The 16,174-nt window shown below is 37.2% G+C and overlaps 1 protein-coding gene across 6 annotated transcripts in view; it reads right to left on the bottom strand.

Annotated features, from left to right (window-relative positions):
* Window positions 1–16,174, bottom strand: part of LOC123872828 (POU domain, class 6, transcription factor 2) — a 220,366-nt gene that overhangs the window by 24,281 nt on the left and 179,911 nt on the right. For all 6 annotated transcript variants that reach the window (XM_045917381.1, XM_045917385.1, XM_045917386.1 and 3 more), the window contains one exon: window positions 5,841–6,022. In XM_045917381.1, coding sequence (XP_045773337.1) covers window positions 5,841–6,022 — 182 coding nt within the window. The remainder of the gene's footprint in view (window positions 1–5,840; window positions 6,023–16,174) is intronic.

The raw sequence follows: 16,174 nt of genomic DNA, 5'->3' as shown, positions 1-16,174 counted from the left end.
TATTTGATACACATCGGCTCATACAAAGGAAGAGAACTTAGGTAACAGTTACTTCTATAATAAGCATATTATCAAGTAGACTTCATAATTTAACATTTTTCAAAAATAATTAAGTTTAAACTTTAAAACCGGCCAAGTTTAAGACTCACGCTCCGAGGATGATAAATCAAAAATTATTATGCATAAAAATTAATAAATAATAATTCTGTTTTAGAATGTACAGGTAAAACTCTTTCATATGATACTCCACTTGGTATAGTTATCTTACTTTGAAAATTGCAAGTACTAATTACTTGTTCATGAACTCATTTTAATTTTTTTTTGTGATGTAATCACAAATTCACATGTGCTATAAGATCTACCTATCTGTCAAATTTCATGGTTCTAGGTCTAGGTTTTGTGGAGAGACACGACAGACGAACAGACGGGCAGACGGACAAAAGGACAAATGGACAGACCGACAGACAGACAGATAGACAACGAAGTGATCCTATAAGGGTTCCTTTTTTTCTTTTGAGGTACGGAACCCTAAAACACTTCAAAAGGCGATATTGTTTTACTCCTTATTACGAACAAAACTCAATTTTCATTTCACTTTTTCGACATCAACCAATTACGAGTATTATCATTTTCCTAGAACCTTCCGATCTTAAAATTTACCAAAGCGGTCAAAATAAGGTTTAAGTGGCGACTTCAAAGACACCGACGAGGGCCGCATTCCCGGCACCGACTAAATTAATTAATTAACTAATTAAAAACCATTACAAATAATTAAGGCTGTCGATAAATTGAGCACAATCGATAAGAGACAAAGAGTTGGGCCGGTCGATCGACATTCTGCTATGCGCGTTATTTCGGATGATATCGGAATTACGTCTTAAGAAATTCCTCTCTTAATAAAATGCTGCTAGGAAATCGTTAAATTATGATTAAACTTTATCTGCCTTCCTTTAACTAAAAACCCATTAACCGCAAAAATTAACTTTAAGAGTTATTGCCGAAAAATTTTCAAAAATTAAAGTTTCTAAACCAGAATGCTAAATAAGGACCTTAGGACCAAACTAAAAACACAAAATATAAGACAACAATCAGCATTCTTTTTCAGAATCATTAGTTTTTGAAAATTTGCACGTTTTTTGGCGATACTTACAAAATATTTTTTGCAGGAGTTTTGACTTCTGTCCATTCAGAGTTTTTTAAGAGCCTCTTTCTTTGTACAGTTCTCAGTAGGTACATTAACTTACTCTACTACCAATGATAATTAATTTTCAAACCTTTTGGGTGGATCCTAGTTACTTAATATTTATTAAAAAATGCTAATGTTTATTTGTTAGTTTGTTCATACGTCGTTATTAGATGTTATTCGTCAGTTAGCCGTAATTTTGACTCATACTTATACTATTATTATATGTATTGTCCCTAATCAATACAGAATTTAAATTTACAAGTCGAACAAAAAGCAAAAATAAACAAAGCCCCATTACAAAGGTCCAAAGGCCGATCCAAATGTATCCTATCGATTTAATATAGACAAATTAGCAGCGGGTAAATAGAAGAGGAACTGAGTAATTTAGTAATTGTATCCACTAACAACGAATTAAATAGTAATCAATAGAACTGGGCCCCGGGCACTGGCTTCGGCACTTTCTCTGGTAGCGATACGGGTGCGACACGATTAGGAGAACTGTTTGTTTGAATTAGAGTTATTAAAGTTTCAGGGTCGAAGCATAGAATCCAGGTAAAATTACACCACAAAGACGTTAAATAGCGACTCTTGTTACGACATAATAAAGTGCAATTTAGTTCGCATAACACTACGACCTAAAATTGAATAAACACCTCTCTTTCTGTCACTTAAACTCTTATCTCTCTTTCTCTCATAAGACAGAATAACACCAGTGCCGTTGTAGGGTCCTTCGTCATCATAGGTAAGCACCTTTGTTTCTCAGGTCACATGACGAACGAGCCTGGCTTGATCAGAGGAAGCAATAAGGTGAACTGGTACTATCATAGGCAACGCTGTATTTTTCGAGTTTTAATGCCTTAGCTTAGAAAAGAAGTAAGTTGAAGAGGGTAAACCCTTAGGATTAAGGTTTATAGCTTTAATCGTAAGAGTTTAGTTTTGTTAAAGATGTGAAATATTCAGTAGCTATTGTAAAATTGTCCGATAACGAAAAGGTTAATAGAAGCGGTAGAAACTTTTACCTTTTTAATTCTTAGTGATCTAAATGAACTGAAATCCTATAGAGAAATCCTCAAATCGTCCTTAAAATAAGATAGTTCATAAAATATTATGCGGCCTGTTTATTTTAGTTCCTTGCGAAATATGATATCCGAAAGTGTAAATACAATGAAAATAATGTCTCTCAGAAGCTATTATTCTAAATGGTGCCGTGAGCTTTTAAATTAGATTAAAATATAGAGTACCTAGGTACCTACTTAATTATCTAAAGTAGGTAAAGTAAGAAGACATTTTAACGAATAAATAATCAATTGAAGAATGGTTTTATTACAAATCATCGGAGCATTTTACCCAGTAGGTAATCCCTGGCCATATTATAAATGCAACGGTGTGTCTGTTTGCTTTTTCCTTCAATCACGCCGCAATAAAGCAGACTATTGGCGTGATCTTTCAAGCATATAGTTAAAGACCTGGACCTAGATTGATATAGGCTACTTTTTATCCTGGAAAATCAAAGGTACCAAAGCTAAAACCAACCAAGTTGTGGCTAAGAGCTAATCTATAAATAAGCCAAAAGTAATAATCTAAGGGTGGTTCCACACCTGATATTTTTGCCGATCACGGTTTACATCGCCGTTAGATCATTATTGGTTGTTTGAACGCAAAACTTATGATACGCCGATGTGATCGCTGATCTGGTGGCTATTCGCTGACTCAGTAACCGAAAGCCTTCAAGCTCATTTGACATTTAATTTTTAGTCCATTGAAGGTTTTCTACGAAAAAACCTCACGAAGTTCCATCCCACCCCTGATGACGGAGGACAAGGGATCGACAACACCTCGTTACTCCGCCAGCGGATGTCCGTCTCAGCAGACCCACCACTGGGACACGTGCCCCCAAACACCGTTAGAGGCATGCCGGAACCACAGCACGCCAACCAACCCGAGGATCACACTGTGAACGACGGTCCGCCCCGTATGTCAAAGAAAAAATATGCTTGGTATAAAACGGAATTAGATATTATTATATATTCAGAGCCAGACGGTATACTAATCCATTTAGACTAGTCTATATTTATCGGCCGATTTTATTCAGAAGTAGAAGATCTTTTCTTTTATGTTAAATCGTAGATATATGTTCCATTGGATCGATTAACCTATTGGGGATAAAATAAGGCTTTTATTTCTGCAACGTGACCTTAAAACTTAGCTAGACTAATTTGTTATTCTAGATCTTGAGTTAACCCAGTTTTTATTAACTTATACTTATACCTATGTTAGTGAGCATGAATACTATCACCAAATGTGTTGAAATAAAACAATAAATGCCTAACAATTCTAACTTTTCGTAATTATATTATTATTTTGCACTTGCTTTAACGGGGAAAGAAAACATTATGAGGAAACCTGCATGCCTGATAGTTATCCATTAATAATCTCAAAGACGTGTGAAGTCAGCCGATCGGCCATTGGCTAGCGTGTAGACTATGACTTAACCCTACTCATGGTGAAAAGAAACCCGTTCTCAGTAGTGAGCCAGTGACGGGCTGATGATGATGATGATGATGATACACACTTGACCAGTTTTATTTGAACTGTGGAGGTAGTTTTTAAAACCGGGCTACAGGCTGTTCCCAGTATGAAGTTAATGTCATAGCAAACACATTATTGCACGTGGACGAGTGAGAGTGAGGGTAATTGTTCGTTAATTAGCGCATCGATTCCGCGCTATTTCTGCACTCTATACTGCTAATTAGTGTAAGTCGCACTCTCTATTAGAAATGCTATGAATCTGAATACTTAAGAGGGCGCACTTCGGTGCGAACTTCATACAAACGTAGGTCGGTTGTCACTCACTACGTTACTTCACTATTTGATATTGTACGCTCAAAACTACATGTAGAATGTAGAACACTGCAAGTTAATAACAGACTGCGCCATCTATAGACGTGTGTGATTTAGAAAATAATTATTTCGTGAACACAGTTTTTTTTTGTGTGATATAACCACAATTTCACGGTTTTCGGATTTTTCCCTTTACTTGTGCTATAAGACCTGCCAAATTTCGTGATTCTAAGTCAATGGGAAGTACCCGATAGGTTTTCTTGACAGACATGACAGACGGACAGATAGACAGACAACAAAGTGATCCTATAGGGGTTCCATTTTTCCTTTTGAGGTATGGAACCCTTTTTTTTTTCTCTCTCGGCTGGCTTTACAAAGATTAGCCAATGTCAAGTTTGTAGTTATTTGTAACAAATTAGTTAAACTATACAAGTATGGACCCCGTCTGTGCCGGCACTCGCCGACATACGCACGGCACCCCTTAGAGCGCTTTCCAGTCAGTTTTAACAAAAAAAAAACACTCCAAAAAGGCAGAGCACGCCCGCCAGCTAAAACCAACACAGACGAAGTCCGGTACGGAACCCTATTTAAGTTGTATAAAATGCATTTTCAAGCATTGAACTAATAATACTAACGTATTTACAAGTTCATTCGACGCCGAACTTTATCCATCTGTTTGCAGGTCACCTAATCGACTTAGCAGACTGATGCCGACGCAGTAACTCCAAGCACCGCCTCCCAACTCTTTATAGTATTAGTTGACTGTGATATAACTAGAACAATGTCAGACTTCGCGCCGTTCTAATGGATCGCCTATGCTTAGAACGAACAACTTTTATAGATGAGAACAATCCAGTTACAAAAGTCCAAAATAGCTTATAGTTAACAGTTCGCCTCGCTTTGTTTCATTTAATATTAAATACAGGAGTCAGTGAGTGTATCGGTTGATTAAATGGACTCTGCTCTTAAATACTTATCTAAATCTGTCTATAATGTTCTCCTATTGATATTTATGGACAGTTTGACAGTTCTACTGGCTGTATCCCTATAAAAATTCAAGAAAAAAAGCTCTTTCAGCACAGTGTAATTTGGTACAGGACTTCGTCTGTGGTAGCGTTTGCTGGCACGCGTGTTGTGCCTTTTTGGAGTGTTTTTTTGTTAGAAGTGGCCGGTTTTTATGTTCTGCTGGTGCTTATTGGTGTTGGAACTGACTGGGAAGCGCTCTAAAGGGGCGCCGTGTGTGTCGGCGGGCGCCGGCACAGATGAAGTCCATACTTATAAATAGAGTTTCCCTAACTTGTAAATAATTAGGTACAAACTTGACATTGGCTAATCGGTGTAAAGCCAGACGAGAGAAAAAAAAATTGGTACATAGGTAGGTAGGTACAGTGAGACAGTTACGGCCGTATAGAACTACGAACCTATCTACCTATCAACTTGGGATCCTATTCCATTACTTACAGAATTCCAGTACTTCCAGGATTCCAGTATTTCCAGAATTTCAATATTTCCTTCCAGATGTCATTTAAATGGCGAATCAGCGAGAAAGTCTCCGTCTTGTGGAATGACTTCACGCAGTTAGGGGACAGTTTGACCGGCGGATGGGGCGACGCTGTCGGGCTGGAGCCGACGCTTTCCGCACTGCTGGTCGTGCCGATATAATACTTACTTGGCGAATCAGCAAGTAGGTCCCCGTCGTCCTGCGGTGGGGACTTCACGGAGCCAGGGGACAGTTTGACCGGCGGATGGGGCGACGCTGTCGGGCCGGAGCCGACGCTCCCCGCGCTGCTGGTCGTGCAGGCATAACACTTACTTGGCGAATCAGCAAGTAGGTCCCCGTCGTCCTGCGGTGGGGACTTCACGGAGCCAGGGGACAGTTTGACCGGCGGATGGGGCGACGCTGTCGGGCCGGAGCCGACGCTCCCCGCGCTGCTGGTCGTGCCCGCGGTGGAGTGGGACGTCGTGATTGTTATCTCGCCGTTGGATGCTGCGAGCCTGTGGACAATCATTTTCATTATAGCAAGTTTGTTTTAAAAACGTTTCTCAACTGTTTGAGACATCATAATCATCAACAACTTTATCGTGGGCTCCCTACTGCAATATAAGCACGAGTCTCCTTTTAGAATGAGAAGGTCGTAGGCCATAGACCACGATACTGTCTAAGTGTGGATTGTCAGACTTCCCAGACCATTAAGAACATTATGGACAATTCTTAGGTATACAGTTCCTTTTGATATTTTCCTTCACCGCTAAAGCTAATATTTAGCATTTAATTGCTTAAACAATTAGTGGGATCAAACTGTAGACCTTCCGAAATCCGAATAAAAAGCGAAATTCCTAACCACTAGACCATCATCACTTTCATGAGAAATTACTGCTATAGTGACTTGGTTAGTCAACTTGGAAAGAGCACGGCAGTTATCCCCCTACCATTAATTGGTTTCTACGCGGCATCGTACCGGTACGCTACATCACTTGGCGGCATATTTATGCTGTTAGGGTGGAAACTGGCCATGACCGAAGCCTCCAACCAGATCTAGCTAGTGACGATTACAGAAATTAGGTATTTTCCTAATTACTCTTGCTGTAAGTTGAACTCGTGATTCTTATAAGACCAAAGCGTTCAGGATTGCACCAAGAAGGTTTAAACCCCTACGAGAAAATGGAGGCTGCTTTTTTAGTCATCTCACTTTCCCAGAAGAGACATTCGTCCCTAAGGATAATTTTACCATTAAACCAATAGGTATTGTAAACAACAATTACAAATTCCATAAAAATGCGATTGGTTTTTTCCAAACCACTTATCGAGTTAACAGATGAATAAGTAGAAATAGCGATAAATGTTTAGCCTAATCAACCGTAACGTAAGCAACATTGTCTAAGGTACTACTATAACAAAAACTGTAAAATAATTATAGAAATATTTACTGTAGCTATTACAAAATATGTTTTCCTGCGTAAACGAAAAGAAAAAAGTAAAAAAGGGAATTATAGACTACAGGCCCATGTTTAAAAATGGGTGGGTCATATGAACCACCAGGTGACGTATACAGGACGATATAAGAGCATAAAATAATAAGTTTCAGCACTATGCCGTCACTTGTAAGCTGTCCAACAGAGTGCTGGTGAGAATTGAAAAGTGCAGGTAGAGTGAGTACATTTTGGTCATATATTTTTGTACGGCATTTTTACCATCGATAGATCCATGAAAAATAATAAGAAAGCGCGCAGTGCCGTAAAAAAATGGTGCGCCACAAAGTCAGTAAATGTTTTGATTTTCTGACAATTTCCGGGGTAAATTTGGTCATTTAATTCTGTACGGCACTAGTTTCATACTGTTTCAATACAGCCTCTAATCCATTATTCCGCAACGCCGTACAAAAATCATGCGACAAGGGGAAAAAATTGAGGGTAGCAACCCCCTCTCTTTCCGTGGTCCGGGGGGTGATTTGAAACAACATAAAATTAATTTATTTTGAAAGTGTTTTATGCATAGATAATATTTTTTTACATGCCGTACATTTTCGTTGGTCCAAAGGTTTGTAGGGGATGTGGATATTATATACACACCCGTTCACTTCAGTTAGACGGCATAGTGATTTTATCATATTATCAATTGTTCTCTTCAAAAATATGTTAATGCCGTACAGTATCAGATGGCCATAAAGTACTACACCCTTAAAATGGTAGCGTCATTTTCATCAGCCTAAAAGATATGGTCTGCATTAAAATGTACGGCATAATTTTTTCCTAATTTATTTATCTTAATACTATTTAAAACAAGGGAAAAGCGTAGAAAATTGCTATATTTTATTAATCTATGAATATTTAAACTTTTGCAATAATTTGAAAAATTTCAGTTTTTGTATTTATCTATAATTTTTTTTAGAACAGTTTCTTTTGAACGGCAATACTATATAACAATAGTATTTTACACTATCATGTTAAAAAAAAAGTTGCCGTACAGAGTCAAATGATTTTACAGCTTAAAAATTAAGTATACCATGAAATTAAGATAATTATTGATACACATTCAAATGAACACTAATTTTTTTATGGCATTATTTTTAATAGTACTTTTGAGTGCTAGATAATGTTTTGGAACCAAAGCCGTACTTTCTCAAATCACCCCCCGGACCACGGAAAGAGAGGGAGTTGCTACCCTCAATTTTTTCCCCTTGTCGCATGATTTTTGTACGGCGTTGCGGAATAATGGATTAGAGGCTGTATTGAAACAGTATGAAACTAGTGCCGTACAGAATTAAATGACCAAATTTACCCCGGAAATTGTCAGAAAATCAAAACATTTACTGACTTTGTGGCGCACCATTTTTTTACGGCACTGCGCGCTTTCTTATTATTTTTCATGGATCTATCGATGGTAAAAATGCCGTACAAAAATATATGACCAAAATGTACTCACTCTACCTGCACTTTTCAATTCTCACCAGCACTCTGTTGGACAGCTTACAAGTGACGGCATAGTGCTGAAACTTATTATTTTATGCTCTTATATCGTCCTGTATACGTCACCTGGTGGTTCATATGACCCACCCATTTTTAAACATGGGCCTGTAGTCTATTATTATGAGTGACATTTCATCGCAAATGCCTGTACTAATTCCCAATAAGTCATCTCTATTTGCAAGTGATAATTTATTCTCATTCAAGAATTACTTTGGAATTGTAGAGTATGATGAGAGATGAATTTATATATTTTTTTAATTCTGCATTTGTATAATTTTATAGGTACTTAAAGACTGTTAGGTATTCTACTGAGAATCGGTTCTATACATATATTTTTTTATTTTAGGAGTGGTGTAGCAAATAATTATGAAGATTGCTTAAAAAAGTAAAACATACAAACATACATAGGTACATGAAACCCACTCCTTTTTTTGGCACTCGCGTAAAAAACGAAAAACAAGCATTCAGCTTTTTCTTTCAAGTAGACTACAAACCACCTCCCTCTGATAATGCGCCTCATTTTGCAAAAAAAAAGGCTTTCAAACAGGCACATACTGACAACAATAGTGTTGCAACCCGGTTTGTTGGTTGCAAGTGCGATGTATAAATGAGGCGCGCTTCATTAAGTGTGCCGTTGCATTAGTGGTAATTGCAGGCTAATTAGGGCCCCATCCGTTGCACTACACGCACATAGACAACACCTATACTTGCTGCGACTAAAAACGCTGCATCTTTTTTAAAATGTATTTTTGCTTAGTTTGACTTCTTTTTCGTTGTAACGCTCTTGGCAGAGCGGACGTGGTCTTCACGAAGTGACGTTTTTGGGTGCAGATGTTATTCGCCTCACGAGGATTCGCCACTTCTCCCTGCTGGCCGATAGTCTGGTACACTCGTGCACAGCACCGCCCACAGCGGACTTAATTTGGTCGGTCCATCGCGTAAGCTACCTTCCTCCACCTCTGGTACCCTTCACATTTCCCTGCACTACAAGACGCTCAATGGAGTCACTCTCACGCCGCATTGTTTGACACAATGACAAATATTTGAGTTATGTTAAGTACCAAGATTTTGGATTTCTCTAAATAATTAGGTATTAAAACACTCGTGTGATACTATTAAAGACCACGCTTGCATGTAGGTTTTTAAACCCACACTAGTGTTTTAATACTATCTAAGTATTATGCAATCGTTTCATAAACTACTATATTTTTTAATTTAATTACAAGTTAGCCCTTGATCTCACCTGGTGGTAAGTGATGATACAGAAGGATGTAGCGGGCTAGCTTGAAAGGGGTATGGCAGTTTTATTAAACCCATACTAGATCCATAACCAAATCGGTTTCTACACGGCATCGTACCGGAACGCTAAATAGCTTAGCGGCACGGCTTTGCTGGTAACCAGCTAACTAGCAGCGGCCGTAACCTTCCAACAGACCAGACCAGTGCCTTAATTAAATGAAAAAAAAATCTGTGTAAAATATGGGTCGCAGTTATGAATATTAATTAGCGATAATTAGATTAGATTTCTAATCCGATATCAAACGACAATTTTCTATTAAAACATAGAGCTCCGTTATTTTAGATTAAGCCTGATAAATGATAATAAATTAAGCAATGTCCACTTGCAATGAAGCACTTTACAAGTTCCAACTAATTAAAACCACTTCGTTTTATTACGATATTTTCTAGACACCTCTATAATTTCTTAAATAAATATTAAATTGATAATTGCACACCACAACATCTTATCAAATAACGGTGTAAAGTAATTTATGTGTATATTAAATTGAAACAAATATCTTTTAATGGTATGTTCGTAGTTTCGTACACATGGAAGTTTCGGCCAATATCGGCCAGCACATGAATAGAAAAAGATACTAAGTGCCTTAGTCTTGATCAAGACAAAGACAATTATGCTGAGAGCAATGGACCTTGAGACTTTGCTTAGATTTAAGTTTCAGTTGAAAAAAGACAGATTTCGAATCTGGCATAAATAAATCAGGCGACCAGACAATAAACAGAAGACAATATTGGCCGATGAATGTGAACACTGAACATACCCATAATATTAGAATTTTATCAGGTCCGGTTGGGATCACTTGGTGTCTAGAGAAATATCCTACAATGGCGCACCCTTTCGGCGGTTACTAAAAAGGCCGCAAAATTGCGCGAGTGAACTGTACTTTATTGCATCGTAATAAGAATTCCTTTTTATTTAAACGTCTTAGCGGCTCTTTCTGTACCTGGAAGGCACTAAGTATTAGTATTCTGTACTTTTTAGGGTTCAGTAGCCAAATAGCAAAAAACGGAACCCTTATATCTAGATTCGTCATGTCTGTCTTTCTGTCTGCCGTATGTCAAAGCCACTTTTTTTCCGAAACTATAAGCAGATTTCTATTTATTTTAATTCATGATAGTTTTTGATTTATCGTGCAAAATGTCGGAAAATTACCCGAGTACGGAACCCTCAGTGCGCGAGTCTGTCTCGCACTTGGCCGGTTTTTCTAAACGGCGCAAGCTTATCTAGCGAACAGACTTCTTGCCACACACGCGTCCTTTAGAATAAAACACACGCACACATGCAAAACAGCCAAGTACAAACACTTGACTTCGACGCACACAGCTGCGCAAAAACATTAATTGTTCCTTCAATTTATCAACACGTTGACTCGACGTTGAAAGTACGCCTTTTGGAGATTACGTTCATTTTATTTTGGAAATGAAAACAAACGGTTTAACAACAACTTTTTTTTACATTTTACTAGCTTTTTTCCCGTGACTTCGCTCATCTGAATTTAAAATTTTGAAGATCCTATTGGGATTTTTCACAATTCTTATAAGATATCGACTTTAGAAGTAGTTAGATCTAAGGCTGAGATCTATAGACCGCACTTTGACTTTGCTCTGACTTAAGACACTGTTAAAAAGAGACAGTGTTATAGTACTGGCATAAATCTGTCTCGTTTTAACTGAAACTTAAGTCTAAGCGAAGTCAAAGTACGCTCTTCAGATAAGATTTCAACCTTAGTGTCAAATAGTTATAAGATAGACTTTGATGACAGGAGGTACAAGGAACTAAAGGAACATTTTTCAGTATTTAAAACGCCGAAAATCACGAGAGCAGATGACATGGTCTAATTAGTTAGTTTGACAGATACAGTGTGAAGATTGCAATCACCTCTAATTGGCTGACACTCTCTCACTATTGGCTGTAATACATCGTTGCAGTAAGAATAGCATAAATACAGCCAATCAAAGAGATTGTAGCAATGATTGATGTTGATTGCACCTTTTTCGCAATCAATCCACCTTTCGTAGCCGATAGGTAGTTACATTTGAGGTGTTGAAAATGCATTACATTCCATTCTTTCGGCCTTTGCGGCGCATGCACCTCTTACGGCCTTTGCGGCTCGTGCACCTCTTGCGGCTTTTGCGGCTCGTGCACCTCTTGCGCCTTCTGCGTGTCTTGCAGGTCGTATGCGATCATCTAATGTTCTTCTTTAGTGTCATCACTTATTCATTAAGGCTAACTGGATTTTGTTCACCTCTGCTCTAATTTTATCTTAATGCATTGTAATAAATTGTAAAGATTGGCTACTCCAGATGAAAATCGCACACCACTAGCCATCTACGGACGTTACAGGTTATTTTTAACCCCCGACCCAAAAAGAGGGGTGTTATAAGTTTGACGTGTGTATCTGTGTATCTGTCTGTGGCATCGTAGCTTCTAAACTAATGAACCGATTTTAACCGAAAGGGGCTTGATCGAGAGTGTTCTTAGCTATAATCCAAGGAAATCGGTTCAGCCGTTTGAAAGTTATGAGCTCTTTTCTAGTTACTGTGACCTTCACTTGTCGGGGGTGTTATAAATTTTTAATTTACACTTGTATTGTCATAGGGTCGTAATTAAAATCAATCTACCTACTAACTAATGCAAGGGAAAATAAAGGGCAGGCGTAGACCTGGCCGTAGACGAACATCCTGGCTTAAAAACCTTCGCCAGTGGTTTAACATGAGTACAAGGGCACTGTTTAGAGCAGCGGTGAACAAAATCCAGTTAGCCTTAATGATTGCCAACCTCCGATAGGAGATGGCACTAGAAGAAGAAGAAGACCTACTAACTAACTAACCATCAAATAAATATACGTACCATGAACACACATTAAACATTCTTATTTAGAAAACCACCGATCTAGCGTGTAGTACCTATATAGAGATCGTTGGCTGTAGTAGAATAAAGTATAATTACTTAATAGATAATTATGTTGTCTTTGCTGATAATAATTATTTCTTCACGACCGGATTATTTCATTCAAAGACAGCCAAGTCAGACCTTTTCAAAAGCTACAAGTACCCAGATCGACCTTTAGTGAATTTTAATTTAAAGGAAATGAATCAAGAATAAGCCGCGAGGTATGATTAAGAAGTCGTTGAATTGAGGTCAATAATTAATTACTTTTTAATAAAGTATAATCGTGCATATTAAAATTGTACGTGTGGTTTTTTTTTTGGTGGAAAGTTTTGTAACTGTTATCTTAGGGTCAAGTTACATTGGTGGTGTGAGGATGCGATGCGTTTTATTAGAGATTGTTTTTATTACCGGATTGTGCAACGCAAACGAGCAGTTATTTTATTTTTTGTTACTATTGGGTATTTCTTCTCTCAAAAGTAACAATTATTATTAACATGTGTAATGTGTGTTATATGTGTGATGTAAATGTGGGGTATGTGTGGTGAATGTGTGTGTATTTGTTAGCGTATGTTCTCACTTTTGCTGGTTAGTTAATTAAGCTATGTTAGTAATTAGTATGTCTGTCACTGGGAAAGTAGTATTCAAAAGTACCCCTTACATGATCGCCAGTCAATCAAGGGCCGTATATTTCAAAAAAGGTAAACAGTATGGAGTTTCCACGACGTTTCACTAGCAGTGATACAAATTTTCACTAGATATGCGTTTCCTCAAAAATTTTCTTTTAATCCGCGCGATTATTTGTGAACATAATAATACAAGCTTTACAAGACGTTTTAATAAACGAATCAGGTGTGCTATGTCCAGAGTCAAAATTGTGACTTCATATTAGATTGTCCTACGTAAAACGCATCGCATCGCCGCACGGCCAATCTGAGTAGACCTTTATGTAGATTATAATTACGCAGATATTAAAGAAGGATGTATGCCCTTATTATTGTCTTATACCTATGTTATTTATGTGTTCTTGTTAAAAGTTTATTGGATTCTTGCAATGATCCTGAATAATCGTTCTGCCGTCAGTTCAATTAGTATGAGAATATAACTATTGTAATTAAAGATCTTTCAGCTAACTGTTTCTCTGAAATTATATCCTTGCATATTATAATTAAAGGATAATTTATCGAGTAAAAAGCTCTCATATGCAATTAAAATGCTTTCGTAATAAACAACATACCAAAGATGTTATAGGACTTCGTCTGTGGTGGCGTTTGCTGGCGCGCGTGTTGTGACTTTTTGGAGCGTTTTTTTGTTAGAAGTGGCCGGTTTTTGTGTTCTGCTGGTGTTTATTGGTGGTGGAACTGACTGGAAAGCGCTCTAAAGGGGCGCCGCGTGTATGTCAGCGGGCGCCGGCACAGACGCTTATACAAATATTTTCCCTAACTTGTAAATAACTACAAACTTGACATTGGCTAATCAGTGTAAAGCCAGACGAGAGAAAAAAAAAGATGTTATAACTACCCATAATATAAATGCGAAAGTGTGTTTCGTTGTTCGTTTTGTTGATTTGTCCTTCAATCACGTCGCATCGGAGCAATGACGCGACGACCGTCGACGTAATTATTGCATAGATAGTGTCATTAGCTACTTTTTGTGCCGGAAAATCAGAGTTCTCACAGAATTTTTAAATTCACAAAAATAAAGTCAAGGGCACTATCGAGTATTCATATTAAATTAAAATTATTAGTAAAATATAAAGTTAAAAAGATTAATGTTAAATATTTTACTACGGCTTATCATGACACCTGTGTAGTTAATTAATTTAAATATATTAGTAATTTTAGTATGGCGAATCAAAAATTAGCAACACGAAATGGCCTTGCTAGGCAATACCTAAAGCACATCTAGAGATACTGCTTATATCGTAATAGTCTAGTAATGTCTAAACTCTTTGTTCAATCATTTTATTCGTTCTTTGGATTAAGTAGGTAGGTACGTAGATATTTTTCTATTGTACCTATTCCTGGCCTGTTCACAACTTCATTATCTGCTAAACAATTGACAATGCTATGTATATAGTTGAAATTCATATTTCTGTGAAAAAAGACGAAACCTGAATAGATTAGATATAGAGATTTAAATACCAAAGTGCCTAAGTTGAAAAAAAAAAACAAACATTTTTTATCTCTTTAGGAGATATGAGTACAAGTTCAAAACAAAATAGTGTATAAAATATAATTTTATTATATTTATCATAATAATATCATATGAATCATAGTTTCCATAATGATTTACATTTCAAACTAATGAACATTTAAGAAACATGACAGGTAGATTTTTATGTTTTATTAATGTTAAAATCATTAGCATAATTAGCGTTGTTTTCCAATTGTTTCACACGTTGTAGGCTCGTTGGATAATTTGAATATGGAAAAAAATATATGGGTGCGGAACACACGTGGCTGTGATGCTTCTGCGCACGCGCCGTTTTCAGGGTACCGTACCCGAACCCGATTTCGTACCTGATTGACTATTTTTTTTTCAAAATATTTATAGTCAGTGTCACTGGGAATTATGTACCCCATACTGTATGGGCCATACATCCAAATTTGTTCAGGAATTTAGAAGTTATGGTGGAATAAAGAAACTCACATACACACATACATGCACCCTGAAGACATTTCCTTTTTGGGCAGTCGTGTAAAAAATCTATTCTATCAAAGTTTTCAAAAACTTCCCAAATAAGACTGCATAGGCACCTTCTAGGTTACTCATCATCGTACAAAAAATAAAACTTTTTTTTTTATATCACCACAAATTCACGAGTTTCGGATTTTTCCTTTACTTGTGCAATCAGACTTTGCTACCTGCCTTTCATGATGATTCTAGGTCAACGGGAAGTACCCTATAGGTTTTGATTCCCTTGACGGGTCCTGACAGATACGACAGATAGACCCTATAAGGGTCTTTTTTTCCTCTAAAGATACGGAACCCTAAAAAAGAAGCATTTGCAAACGGAAACTCAGACCGTGTGTTTCCACACACGAGACGTAATTTATACAAATTTGGCCTTGCGGGAAAATTATATACTTTAAAAAAATACTTTTTGTTACTTACGTATTCCAGAATGATTCAACATTTTAATGTAACTTTAATAGACGTCAAATGACATACAATATTTATCTAGATTGTAGGCCAGACGAAATGAGGTATTAAACTTAATTATGGATGCGAGAATTAATGCTTCCAGTAATTATGAGGTCACATTACGTTAATGTCTTTGAAGTGGGTAGGTACACGAGCACACATATAAATTCACTTAATGGATGTGCTTCGTACAATCGAATAGTAAAATCTTTGTTTTATAATGCTATTGTGTTTTACTAACGGTTTGTAAGAAGCTTTTTTTTTTCTATTAGCAGGGATACGGTCGGAACTTTAGTGTTCAACTAAAATCAACCTACTTTTAAAATAGATACGTCTATTGGTGG

This window comes from Maniola jurtina, chromosome 15 (genome assembly GCF_905333055.1).
Source record: "Maniola jurtina chromosome 15, ilManJurt1.1, whole genome shotgun sequence".
Classification (NCBI taxonomy): domain Eukaryota; kingdom Metazoa; phylum Arthropoda; class Insecta; order Lepidoptera; family Nymphalidae; genus Maniola; species Maniola jurtina.
The sequence above is the reverse complement of the archived record's forward strand: the minus strand, read 5'-3'. Positions and strand labels throughout refer to the sequence as shown.